The sequence below is a fragment of the Ursus americanus genome, chromosome X (assembly GCF_024610735.1).
Source record: "Ursus americanus isolate L20-20 chromosome X, mUrsAme1.1.p, whole genome shotgun sequence".
NCBI classification, from domain to species: Eukaryota; Metazoa; Chordata; class Mammalia; order Carnivora; family Ursidae; genus Ursus; species Ursus americanus.
Window position 1 is genome coordinate 93771816 of NC_142164.1, and position 14784 is coordinate 93786599.

The 14784-nt window shown below is 37.0% G+C and overlaps 1 protein-coding gene across 1 annotated transcript in view; it reads left to right on the forward strand.

Annotated features, from left to right (window-relative positions):
- The window catches only part of TMEM47 (transmembrane protein 47), a 29967-nt gene extending 21405 nt beyond the window's left edge, over positions 1 to 8562 (forward strand). The window contains exon 3 of the mRNA XM_045788974.2: positions 5171 to 8562. Within this exon, the coding sequence (XP_045644930.2) occupies positions 5171 to 5349 (179 nt within the window). The 3' untranslated portion in view covers positions 5350 to 8562. The remainder of the gene's footprint in view (positions 1 to 5170) is intronic.
- The last annotated feature ends 6222 nt before the right edge of the window (positions 8563 to 14784 follow it).

Consider the following 14784-nt stretch of genomic DNA (forward strand, 5'->3'; position numbering starts at 1 on the left):
CTCTTCTTTATTTTTCCATGGTAATATCCAACTTAAAATATCTACGTGACTCCTTCCTTTCCCTTTCCTAGAATCCAGTTACTGAGTTTTTCTTTTATCGTCTTTTCTTCACCTTCTCTCCCCTTTCTTTCCTGCTGGGGTCACCTCAGTCACCACTGCATACAGGTAGCCATGCATTGACTAGTCTTCTACGGGCCTCCTGACTCTAGTCTCCTTCCCGCTTACGGTCTCTTACACACACACACATGAGGTGTAGTTCTCAAATACACATCTGGTCTTGCCACTTGTCCCTTTGGCTTCCCCAGAGGCAGAACGCAAGACAAGGAAACAAGAGCAAGTACTTGGTCTGGGAGGCAAAAGCAGGGATATGCAAAATGATACAGAGAAGGGAAGGTAGGCCAGAAAGAGGACATCATCAAATCAGTTGGAGCTTAAACTTCCCGGAAAATTCTGGAAACCGGTTTACAGCACATACCTCAGAGTTATTTCCTTGGAAGGACTAGGAAACTGGGGCATTTAGAAACCAAATTCTGAGAGTCACTGGTAAAGGCTGAGGTGATGCAGGGGAGCCAGCAGTGTTAATTTCCCAGAGCACCAGGCCTGCCCCACAACCAGGCAAAGTAGCTTTCATGGCCAGAGGAAAAGTCAGGCAAAGAAGTGCAGGTGCTGCTGATGGTTCAAAGTCAGGCTGACATGTACTAGAGTGATGAGGAGAGCATATGGATAGGGCACCAACAGCATCTACAATTCAGATAACCTCTGAGATGTTTTCCTGTAGAAACCGGTCTCTTATTTTTTATGATACACTAAGCCTTTTATAGTCTGAACCAAACCTTTCCATGGGAATGTACCGTTTATTCCAACCTTGTGAAATTTTCTATAGGTACACCCTCTTATACTGCTAACCTCTGTACAAGGTGCTGCTTTTTCCCGGAGGTCTTTTCATTTTTGTCTTCTGACAAAGTCCTGTCCATCCTTCAAGAACGAGTTCAAATGGTGCTTAATCTTGGAAGCCCTTCCTTCTTTCTCCAGGTAGAAATGGTGTTTGGAATATTGTTAGAGTTCAGTAAATGTGTAAAGAATGGATCAGTGAGCCTCTGCTCTTACTGTTGAACACATTTACTTGTAATTATCTATGTGTCTGTTTTCACCATAGAGTATGAAATATGACCGGTCAAGGGCCATGTCCTGTCTGTCTTATCCCTTTCACCTACCACACAGTCAACATCCAATAAATGATTGTTGAAATATCCCCATAAATGAAAGTATTGAATATTTCAATATTGAATATTTTCAATGTTTCAGCATTGAAAAATAGCCCCTTAAGGAAAACTAGACATAAGACAAAAATTAGTACCTCTAAGTTCTTGTCATGCCTCTATCCACACAATTTCATGGTTAGTAGTTTCGTTGCCTCTTTTCAAAAAAGTGGAGAGAGGTATAAAATGAACTTCAAATTCCCTTCAAATTCTAAAATGCTACACAGCCTCACTTATGTTGCCTCTGAGGTAGAGCACAGAGAATACCACAGCTGATGCCTATTATGTTGCATTGATTGGTGGTAAAGTAGAAATGTAAGTGTGATGATGTTTTCTTGAGTTCTGGACTTGGTTTGTTTGTTTGTTTTTCCCTTCATAGCATCTACAAAAGGCAAGGAGCCATTTTTACCTGCCTCTGTGTATTTTTATTAAATGGAAAAAGTTATTTACAAATGCAGGCTTATATATGTTTTTTTCCTCAGTTTTGCTATTACATGCATTTCTCTCAGTGATTCTAAAGAGAGTAAAATAATTCAGAGGCATAAAGCGTTTTAGGGTAATTTTCATCTGGCTACAACACAATAAAGCTTTATCTCTAAGAAAGCTGCTCAGGAGAATATGCCAGTGGAGCCTAATGGAGTTGTATTTCCACTTTTCCACTAGAGGGAAATTATGTCATTGTATTATACCATGGAGGCCAAATATTTGCCAAATAAAACACATTGAAATGAATATTAAAAGCAGTCTAGGTAAACAACTCACCCTAGGGACTGGCTGTTTCACAAAAGAACCCATATAATCCTTCTAGAATAGAATTCAGATCAGTTATTACTTCTCTGCTCAAACTCCTTTAACAGGGGTCCATCACACTGACAGTAAAATCCACATCCCTGCCCATGGTTCACAGGGCCATCCCCAGATGGGCCCCTGCCTCTCTCTTCTGTCTCATCTCATGTCGCTCCCTGCCTCGTTCTCTGTACAGCAGCCACACAGAGTTCTTACTGATGTCCAGCTGCCACCAGCCTGCTCCCGAGTCAGGAGTTACACACTGCCTCTGCCCTCCACCCAGATTGCTCACTCCCCACTCGATTGACCTGCACCCCTCATTTTGTTTGGATCTGTGCTCAAATGAGTCTTCCCCTAAAGAGGCTTTCCCCAGTTTTTGATCTGAAAGAGCAGCCTGCATCCCTCTATCTGGTTTTCTGGCATTCTTGTATTTTCATGTCTCTTGGCAATACCTGCCATATTCTGTACCTATTTACTAATGAACTGCCTCCCTGTGAGGGTAGCAACTTTTGTTACCAATGTCTTAAACTGTACCACTTGGTTCAAACATTTATTGAATGAATGAATTTGTTGACTGAGTAAACAAATGACTATTCCTAATTCACATTTATATTTCAGTCAGCTACTGGCAAGATCAGTCATGCTTAGACTAGTGACCAGAGTATAGAAACCTGAGGAGAAATGCCTTTTTTAAAAAAACTTACTTACTAACTTTGCCATTTTTTTCTGTAGTTCATGGTTGATAGTAATTGACTTCTTGTTAGTTTTAAGACATTTAATACATGAAAGCACTCTTTCCCTCACAAAGTCACAGAGCCAGCTGACTTTTTTTTTTTTTTTTTTTTTTTAGTTAATACACATGTAGCATTTACTGGCTGGAAGTAGAGGAAGTGTGAGTAATATAATGAGCTGTCAGTTGTCCTAACAATAACTTAAAACCTTTTCTGAGATTTTAAAACTATAAACAAGGTGTGATGTCCATTTTGTATGCCAAGAGATTCTCCTTTTATATGGAACTATTTATCCATCCACTCTCTACAGTATGAAATGTGGTAGGTGCAGTGTTAAGCTACATAGCAAAAATGTTGCAAATTCTTATATCTGGCTCCAGAAAGGTTACTTGACCCCTAGTCAGAACCTAATAGAATGGAATGATTTTGTGGAATCACACCCTCATGATTTTTCTGGAATTCATCAGTTATATGCTAAAGAGAGGACTGTTAATGTAGACTTTCTGGGAACATTAATGATATTGGTAATAAGGATCTTTTATAGGTACTGAGAATAGATGACCATAGACTTTAAAGCACAGAACTCCAGTTTAATTAAACACACTATCCATCCTTCTGGTCTTTTTAAAAAATGTAATAAACTATATCTTTTTTTACTATATCAAATTTTTTTTTAAAGATTTTATTTATTTATTTATTTGATAGAGATAGAGACAGCCAGCGAGAGAGGGAACACAAGCAGGGGGAGTGGGAGAGGAAGAAGCAGGCTCCCAGTGGAGGAGCCTGATGTGGGGCTCGATCCCAGGACTCCGGGATCACGCCCTGAGCCGAAGGCAGACGCTTAACGACTGAGCCACCCAGGCGCCCCTTACTATATCAAATTTTATTCTTGCCTCCTTGTTTATATGTTTGTTGTTGTACTTTTGGAATTTGCAGTATTTTTAAGATGAGTTAAATTATAATCATTTTGACTAAACATTTATGTGATGTATCAGGGGTTGGCAAACTTTTTATAAAGGGCCAGATAGTAAGTACTTTTGGCTTTGTGAGCCGCATGGTTTCTCTTGCAACTACTCAGCTCTGCTGTTGTAGCGTGGACACTACATCAATGAACAAGCCTGGCTGTGTTCCAAGAAAACTTGTTTCCAAAAACAAACAGCAGACTAGATTTGGTAGTTTGCCAACCCCTGCCCCATAGTACATAGTACCCCAGATTTTTTAAGATTGTTTCTTGAGGGTAGAAGCTATCCTATAGTAGAGAATGAGGCAGATGCATCCCATAAATACTAGTTAAGTTGATTTAAATAAAGTAGAAATTATATAATAGTTGATGCAATATGTAGTTACGATTTTGAATGGAAGGCATCATCTCTCATGTAATCCAGTGTCTCCCATATAGAAATATGCACAGGATAAGGACCACTTTAATTTTAGATATATAAGAAAAAACAACAACCCTTCCCTTTCCTGATGAATTGGTTTGTTTCATTTTATCAGATATGACTCATCACAGTTCCCCTTTAGCCCTAACAACTGACTTAAGAACTGAGAGTTAGCTGAGAACGAAGAGCTGAGTTTTGTGCTTGATGGTAGTAGCCAGCATTAGCTGATGTTTTCAGTACCATTAGCTCCTATGCCTTCATTGATTTCATTCTTTTTTGAAAGTAGGTGAAGAATAAATATATAAATGTCATCTGTTATATCTAATACAAAGGTATAATTGGATGTGGCTTCTTGACAAAGATGACTTTTGAGCCCCTTTTGAAGAATGAGAGGAAAGGAATGAAAATAATTTTTGATGAGAGGAATATAAGCAAAGACATGAAGATAGGAGTTACTAGAATCGTTGGCTGATTTATGTGGTATTGAGAAGCAGCAGTAAGAAAAGCACATCTTAAATCACAGCTTGACCACTTTCATCAGTACAAATGAATTTGAATTCCTCAATTCCTAAAGAGCATAAATAAATAGCAAGGGTTTGGAGTATTTGGGGTCACTGTTCTCGGGGAACTATTTACAGGTTTGTATAGGGGAACAGTTTAGCTTATAGTATTACTTGCATAATAGTGATGCTTATATGTCTGTGAAGTGAGAATCACTACTTTGTATGCTCATGTAAATTATTATATTGCACTAATTATTTCATCAAATACTATAAGGTGAGTTACTAATTATTAGTAGAGTAATTCTTGCTATATATTGTGAAACGGTGTTAAAGAAAAAATTATTTATGTTTTAAGGTATACCATCTAGATAGAATAAGCAGTGCTTCAATTTTTTTGGCTTTTATGATTGATTACAAAGTAATTCTCATACATATATGTGTATTTATATGTTTATCCTTTTATTTCTTGCAAATAACATTTTTCTAATTTCTTTTTGCTTTTCTTTCAGTTGTTTTACAGGTTTGCAGCCTGGTCCTTTACCCAATCAAGTTCATTGAAACTGTGAGCCTGAAAATTTACCATGAGTTCAACTGGGGTTATGGCCTGGCCTGGGGTGCAACTATATTTTCGTTTGGGGGTGCCATCCTTTATTGCCTGAACCCCAAGAACTACGAAGACTACTACTAGAACCAACAGTCTCAGATTTTAAAAACGAGCAATCATCCAACAAAAGGATTACGTCTGTATCTTTTCTAACTCACTGTTTTCTAAAACACTTGTGGAGCATCGAACAGTTTGCTCAGTTGATTTAATATCTTTTGCCTTTTGGCTGTCAACATCATAACCAGCTTTTACATCCATTTTAGGGACCTGCACAAATTAAGAGAGCTGATTAGACATAGGCAAATGCTGCAAACTTCCAATATGTTCATGTCATTTTTCTTGACAAGTGAAGGGTCTATATGACAGCAACCATTGCGAGAAACTAGTTGGAATGAGAAATGCCTGAATCTCCTATTGCCTGCAGGGGAGCGGCTGGCATAAGCACCATTTAGAGGTTCTTTGGCTCTGGTAAGGATTCCACTGTTAGAGTCCTTATCACCTACTTATCCCACCCAATGACTAGATAGGCCGTGGTTATTTGCTTGAGTGAGTTTTTGAAAAGTGAACTGCCCTTTGGCACCTAATGGGAGTTCTGAATGCAATTGGTTAAGGGTACATATTCCATCTTCAAGAATACTCTTTTTTTTTTAATGGGAGGCAATGCTTTGGCAATCAGCTTCTCCCCGGGAAGGGAGTCAAGACTTGTAGACATGTGCTTTTCATTATGTGGTTAGCAACTGTGCCTCAGCCGTATCTAGAATGAGGAAAATTGAGAGTCTCTACTTTCCCTGGGGCAACTAGAAAGAAATATGCATGAGTTGCTTTTGTCCTAAGTACCCTTTAAGTCCTTTACCAAACATTACCGCAAATAATTGTGCGTATGTAACAAGCTTAAATATTTTTGTAGAAGGTGAACCATTAGTATAAATGGTGATAATTTGTTCTCTAGCCCTATACATGCATTTGCCTATTACACATAAAGTAATATTTGCTCTAGTGAAGTGATTTGAACACTAACCTTGTACACGTTAAGAGGCTTAGATTGGTATTCACACTTATTTACTGTACAAAAGTACATATTCCTTAAAGCTTTTGCTCTATGTTCTCTACTGTTTCACTGGAAAGTTTTAATAGAATTGTATAAGAAGAAAAATTGAAATGGTGTTCATCCGAAAATTCATGATTCTTCTGTAAGCACTGTAGTTCAAAAGAGAGTAGCAATTAGAATGATCATTTTGTTAAAAATTCAGTAAAATAGAAGGCTGCTTTTTTTTCAAGTACTTTAAATGTCTTTATTAAAAAAATAAAAGAATAGTGATAGATTTCTATAAATGTCTAAATGTCTCAGTAGAGGAGTAGAATTCATCTGGTTATCACCTGGTCCTCTGAAGTTAACTAATGGGCTAACTGATATGTGCACACAATTATGATGGATTTATGTTAAGGGAATCATTTGTTGGCTGTTCAAATGGAAGGAAATATCAATAATAGGGAATAAGTTTGCAACTAATCTCACACTGCAAACTTGCATTAATCCTGTTTAATATACAAATTTGGATAGTTTAATTATAAACAAACATATTTTTATATCAAATAATACAGTTCTAATATAAAAGTTATAGATAGTTATTTTTGTTAACAAAGACACTAAAACAGTATGTCCTGGTTTTGGCCCTTTTGCAGAAAGAAGCATTTGAAAAATCATTTAAAACCTACTTAGGTTCTATTATATTGCAAAATCCGTTAAGAGCAGGACCGCATCAATAGTATTTAATAATTTGCCTCCCAGAGCAGAGTTCTGCTTTCAGCTTGTCTTAAGAGCTGTTGCCAAAACAACAGGGAAAAAAATCTATTTTATTATGCAAACACTTAAAAAAAAACCCTCCTATCTTGTGACTTTTCTATAGAATCACAAAGTAAATATGAAGAACCAGGCTTAATCTTAATTTAGCAATGACAGACAAAAGGAATTAAATGCATCCTAGAGAGAAACCTTTATAAAAGTGTATGATTCTCTATAGAATCATAAGAAACTATGGGTGGAAGTTTTCCAGAAAGATATTAGTATTATAGAATCTTTCAAAGCAATTTTCTTGAGAAATAGTAAAATCTGGGCCAGACTGTCTTGCAGTTAATTGCATATTGTCAGAGCAGCATGAGAAATACGATATTTGTTGGATAGGGATTTTGGCTACTAAACACTGTCTATTGTGAGAGAGTCTCTTTATTCCTGAATAATGGAAGAGCAGTACTTTGGTGCTGACATCAATGAGGCACTTTCCTTAGTCCTAGTAGAGGATGCAGTGTGCTGTTAGACCAATATCACATCTCAAGTCTTATCAAGTTTTCATTCTCTGTCAATATGACAGGCTGGAAAATGACAGAATATGTTATAGGCTAACTGCACACGTATTTGCAGTACACTGAAAAGTAGATTTCTTATATAACTTTTCTCCCCTTCCCAGTGAAGAGCCCTATGTTATATTTCTACCATCACTAATATTTGAAAGTATTTCATGACTAACAAGCTCAGTACAACACGAAAGTTGTTGCCCATCTGAAATGCTGTTTCGTCTGTCAGAATAAACACATGTGAATTTTCACCTACATTACATCTTTGCAGCTTTAGGTTTGTTTGATGTTTTCTTACAAGCAAAACTGTTGACTATAAATCCATTGTTTATCTTAGAGAGCTATGTACACATACAACATAGAGCATAAAGTACTCAGCAGGGCTAGTTATTTGGATTTCTTGCACAACTATTTAGCTTTTTGTAAGTTCAACGTGTAAATTTTAAAGACAAATATAGAGAGACCTATGTGTTTGAAATATAAATGATATATATGGATTAGCATGTACTTGTATATTATTAAACATGCAATGAACTGACTGGTAAGTGACGTCTACTTGTATGGCTAGCAATGTAATTTATTCAGACTGTATTTTTGTACAGAGCAGCGCACACTAACCTATGCCTCTGTGTCCTCTTTAATGCCTAAAACTGTGCCTAGAAATTTCATCTGTCTTAAATAAAATTATACTTCATGCTGTTTATGCTATAGTTTCTCTATTGCTGTTCTATATTTATTATTTTTAAATATATGACATGTTTACTACTTAAATATGAATCCATGGTATTCTGGTTGTTTTTTCTAACAGTCCTCTGGGGGAAACCTGTTTATCACTCCAGTGGTTTTGAGTTTGCAGTTTCGTGATCGGTTCTTCATTTCATGATTTTTGTAGCTGACCTGAAGTTATCTATGTGGAAAAAATAAAAATAAAAGTGGTTTCACTGATGTGGTTTGACTTGTGTCTTCTCTACTGTGTAGACCCATTAACAGGTTCCTAAATTACATGTCTGCAAGTTCCTGTTCTCCTTTATAAGACGTATTACTTAGAAAACAGAACTTGCCGTGACATGCTTATTTTATGTAAAACATTTTTAAACTAGTTTTGTTTCATATTCTCTCCTAAGATTCTTTCTGTCTCCTGCAGTTGAGTTATATAAACACTAAGAGAAAGAAAGAACGTTAAATGTCTCTTTAAACTTTGCTTTGAAATGCACAGGAAGGAGATACAGTGCAGCAGACTATTGGTTTTCCTACTCTAATGACACAATTAGAAACAGGAGTAGCAAAAGGGTCGATACTCTCTTGGTTTTGTTTCGTTTTCAGTGTTTGCAAAGGTAGGTTAAAACAGCCTCCCCTGCATTATTTCTCATTTTTAATTAGTGAAGCATGCTCCATTTTCCATGCACATGCGCATGTGCATGCGAACAAATCTGTAAAATTAAAGTTGAAATTTCGCATCACCTTTGTGTATTTAAATGGTGAGTGTACTTGGAAAGAAATTTAAATAAGGCAATAAAATGCACTTATATGGTTGCCAGAAATTTTTCTTGAAGATATAAATAAAACCACATGTAATTGAATAGACTTCTTGTGTTGATAAAATCAGTTTAAACATGAAGTACATATTTTTGTTAGGATATCCTTTCATGTCTCATGTGAACCCTTGAATGTTGAAAGGGTCACAGAACTCTTTTCTGCCAAAAAATATTATAAATCATCTGCAAGCCTATGCTATATTTAATTTCAAACTTCCAAAAGTATGCATATTGACATCTATAAATTCTAACATTTTCTATCATTTTGGAGATTTTCCTTTCAATGGCCTTATTATATTCTAATTTGATGGAGTAGCATCATTCATTTGATGTATTACATTTTCAGTATAAAGTACTTTCATTTGTATACAGAATTCTCATGAGCAAAACACTTTTACAAATATGTCCTGCCTGGTAATTATCCGTGACCCACTTTCTCTGAATTTGGAAGACATGGAGACATAACTTCACTCTGATTTGACAAGGGAAAATCCTTTGCCTTCAGAGATTTCATTGTGAACATGAAACAGGAAAGCGTTTTCAATTTGCTCTGCCATAATGGCCATATAGCCTGTTAGCAGTTTCTTTTATTAAGTCAGGTCCATCCTATGTCAACACAGTGTCCCATTTTGAAGGTTTTTAAGTCATTTGGGTTAGAAAATAAATTGGTAGTGAAATTATTTTCTATTCTGTTGAATAGTCCACTGAATACCTGAATTTCTGATTTATCAAATTCTCATGACCTTCTGTTAATAGCTTTTCAGAAGCACAACCTTAGATGGGATTAAAAGAGCAAATAAAAATTAGAATTATGTGCTTAGTATTTTCACTAGAAGCACTAATTTATTTGAATAACTTAACTTCTATGTCAACTATTGGAACGTGGTATCATAGCTACTTAATGCCAAAGTTAAGATCAGACTAAGTAACAAAACGCCATCTAATAAAATGCCAACAATTTTTCTTATGTGAGGCAGGTCTTCAGACTGTTTGGGAAGTCCTCAGAGTTTTAACAACTACGTGTTGCTATGAGCAGAGAGTCCCTATAGCTATACTTGGAAAAATCTGTTTTCAAAGAGTCACCAGCTGGATGACTCATACATTTATATTCCAGCGGTAAGTCTAATGGTTCCAAAGTATAACGAAGAGAACAGGAGCTGAACTGTTCAAGTGGGAAGAATAATATGTGGTGTTTCGAAGCCAAGATTAACAGCACACAAAGAATGGTGTTCTTTATAAAACTAAAGCTGTGTTGAGTGGTTCACCAGAGAAACTCAGTTTTGGCAAGCAATTATTTCCAAGTTGAATGACTTCATAGGAATAATGATTATAAAAGAAACTTGGAACGAGTATTGGAAAATCATGTCATCAAACCAGCAAAAACCTTGAATACTTCAATTTCTGCATATGACAAGAATTAATGAAGAAAATAGTATCTAAACATATATATACTAATAAACATACATACTAATTATATATAATAGATAATTACACATTACATACATGTGATGGTGGTACTGAAGACTGTCCCTTGGCTGCTTTGAATTTATCACTATAAAGGTAAAATAAGAAATAAACGGCCTATTTTTTTAATAAAAATATGACTCACAAGAAAAATTCAAAGAAACTGTTTAAAGTCTAGACAGACTCGAGGTTATTATGAATGATGAATTACATTGTTAAGGGATAAATGGAGGAGATACCTTGTGTAACTCTTTGATACCATGTGTTAACTGAAAAGACATACTCATGCTTAGGAACCTCTCCCACACACAAACTTCTCTATCAAAGTGTTTTTGGAGAGTAAGTCCCCCTTTGTGCTCATATCACTGTTCGGTGGGAACGTGGCAACTCCTAACGTAAAAAACAATTTCCCAATTTTTAACATTTAGGTGATTCTTCTTAAACATTATCTAGCTATTAAGGTCTTATTACTTATTTGCATTGCTATGTGTCTGAAAGAAGCAAAATGAAAAATTGTAATCATTGGAAGGAAAAATTTTCCTCTATCATTCAAGTTTTTTTGGCTGGTCTTAAGAATTAAATTGACATGAGACAGCTAAGCAGGAGAAAATCAAATTTAATTATGTACGTATGGGGACTCTATATATTATGTGGCCCACAGGCAGTCAGGCAGTTGAGCTTAAGAAGAAGTGGGTAGGAGTCTGGGGCTACAAAGGGAAGGAAGGGAATTCACAGGAAGTTGAAAATGTCAATGTTTGGTAAACAGTATTTGCCAAGCCTTCCAGAAACAATGGGACATAGAGGACTTGGATCAAGCAGGACTTGCTAGGTTCCTCCCTGTCTACTGCACCTAGTTCATATTATACTATAGTTATCTGTGATGATAGCTCTCTCCTGGAGCAGATGTTCTATCTAAATCCCTTCAGGCAGTTATGGAAGAAGCAAAAAAGAAAAACTCCTTGAGTCATCTGTTTCTTAAAAACAATTAGCCTAAAGTAATCCACAGGCCAAAAGACACATTTTGAGGAGGCAAATTTTGCTCCCCTAAATAATAAAACATTTAACACTTACGATAATGAAAATTATGTTTCTCATTCAACTCCACCCTCTGAATGTTCACTGTTGGAACAAATTTGGCATAAATTTGACAAAATATAGAAATCCTTATGGAGGTATAATGTTTCATATAAAATTTCCAGTTATATTTTCTGAAGACCTTGATATTTTTAAATGCTGCTTAATGAAGCAGAATTTTGAAAAAAAAATCTATTCTCAGGGATTTCTGTGCAAGCCTCAATATTTAGCACATTTCTCTAGCCAATTTTCAAGACACCGAATACTTTGAGTTACTTTCTCCCATTTCTTCAGGCCTGTATTAAATTATTTTTGCCCTATCTCTATCAAAAGTCAATAAACATTAGTACATATTTAGCCAGGCCTTTGAGCTTTAGCAAGTTCAAGTATGATCCTACACACCAGGATCCACCCTTCTGTCAATGATTGGATAATATTTTTGAATTAGAAATGTTCTAGAAGTTGAGGTAACTAACCACTAAGACTTCTCACGCTCATTCAAACCAAAAGCATTATTTGGCTTCAGTTAGGTTTCTTTGACTACTGTGCTGTTTGGACCGGGAAAACACATGTAACATGCTACTTTCCCAAACTAAGGCTGGTTTTGATTTATTAATATAAATATACACAAATTTCATGCATTTATATGCTTAGAATGGTTTGCATACTATCTATCTTGGAACTGGAGCATTTTTAGATTTACAACTTAATGGAAATACAAAGTTATAGTCAGAGTAAGGATTGGGGAAAAATATCTACAGGAAAAGGAGATCAATCAGCTGCATCATCCAAGTTTTACCATTTAGTCATAACTGTGTGGTATGAGATTGTGTAGGTATGAGAGCAGAAACCTGACAGGTTGGTGTAATTGATTAGCTTTGGAGTCTATGCTCCACCCGTAATGATTTTACTGAGAACAGTGGAGGACATGGCAGGCAGCCATATTTGCACCACACGACCCTGCACCCCTGTTCAGAGGTAATTACAGCAGAGATGGTTCCTGCCTTAAGCTAGCCTCCTCTGTTTCTCTTGCCCATTAATTTGGAATTGGTCTCTGCATGTAGCTAGTAATAAAATGCATAAACCATGGGGTTTTGGGGGTGTGTGCAGGGATGCAAAGAAAAACTGCAGAGAATAAAGGAATGAAATAGATATGCAGAGAGAAGCAGTCAAGAAGGACCATGTAAGACCCAGAGAGTGGGAAAGAGTACCAGTTCTTAGTAAGGTCAAGCTGCCTGTGTTCCATGAAATACTCCCATGTCCTTCCAATAATTTCCTGTTTTGATTAAACCAGTTTTAGTTGGAACCAATAGAACCTTTTGTTAGACAAAGCACCCTTCATTAGAGGGTTCAATATTCAGGTTGTGCTAAATGTCCAAAAAAGAACTGGGAAGATTTCTTGGCACACTTCTGATCCCAACCCAGGGTGCCCAACACTTCATTTCCCTGTCAAAATTTACTCCCACTTGTCTCATTCACATTACAATGCCTCATTCACAGTACAATGTAGCTCAGTGAGAAGATTTTTAATGTAAACTCTCCCTTCTTTGTGTATATTTTTTCCAGGATCAAAGTCATATGCTAAGGGGGAAAGATCAGTAATTATCAGATGGCACAAAAGCTGCCCTGGGATCTCGGAAGCCGGTCATGGTAATTTCTCCCCCATCTTATATCTAGAACGCACTGGCAATCTATATTAGCCCCAAAGAGCTGTTGCACTGCACAACCCCAGAGAGCACCATTCACATGTGTTCTCCAAGAATTCCAGTCTTGCTGACTTTGTCTATTTCTTTGAATTTATGACTTATCTTGAGGATTTCAGAGTAATACCTCACACACACAATATATTTTTAGAAGACATTATCTACTTGAGAGAGAAAGAGAGAGAGAGAAAATGAGCAGGGGGGAGGGGCAGAGGGAGAGAGAGAGAAAGGAGCAGACTCCCTGCTGAGCAGGGAGCCTGACAAGGGGCTTGATCCCAGGACCTGGAGATAATGACCTGAGCCGAAGGCAGACACTCAACCGACTGAGCCACCCAGGCACCCCTCACACACACAGTATTATCAACCAAAGTTTCCATTGCCTTCACTCTACTGCTGCTTTGGGCTCAGGTAAATCAGACTCAAGTAGAATCAAGCATTTTGGAGCAAACCCAGTAACTGCATATAGTAAAAGAGTCTACTCATCCAACTTCTCTGGAGATCTGATCTGCATGGCTGCTTAATAAGCAAGTCAACTGAATGGTTACAGTTATTCTTGGATTCCTTTGGCTAACACAGTGGCTCCAACACATGACAAAGTAGTTATATACAGGCACAACTAAACCCAAGGTCAAAGACTTAATCTTCCCTACATTTGCATTCCCAACTCAACCTAGGACTAAACAAGGGACAGGAAGTTAAACCTCCCCCATTTTTGTTATTGTGTCCTCCGAAACGCAAATCTGTGTGTGTGTTTTAAGAAAAGAACATTACTTGTTCATGAAAATCCACTGATGAAATAGGTATTTCAGTATCACGACTACGACATAGATACTAACAACTTCAAGAGGAGGACTGTCCTTTCTTTCAATGAGACCAAAAATATTTAGGTGTTCACATGACATACTAGGATGAAATTTTTAGTTCTTCGTGCAAAGTATTATAGGCAGTCAAATTATCTGTCATCTCCACAGCTTTCATCCAGGGGCTAAGTCATCCACTTTGAGAGGTTTGGGTTTGTTTTTTTTTCCTATTTAATTTCAAAATAAAGTTCTATTGATTGATGTGAATTTCAGCTTTGATGGACATTTTTCTGTGACTCCGGATGACAGCAGATGGCCTCATGCCCTTAAGACAAACTGAACTGATTCACCATCACTGGTATAATACACGATCCCTTCTTTCTGTGAACAATACCTTCAGATTGTCCAGAGAAGCCACATGCACGCACAGCATGAGACAAAGAGTGGTTCTGACAACTGGTACTATTTTTTTTTAAAGATTTTATTCATTTATTTGACAGAGAGACAGCCAGCCAGCGAGAGAGGGAACACAAGCAGGGGGAGTGGGAGAGGAAGAAGCAGGTTCCCAGCGGAGGGGCCTGATGTGGGGCT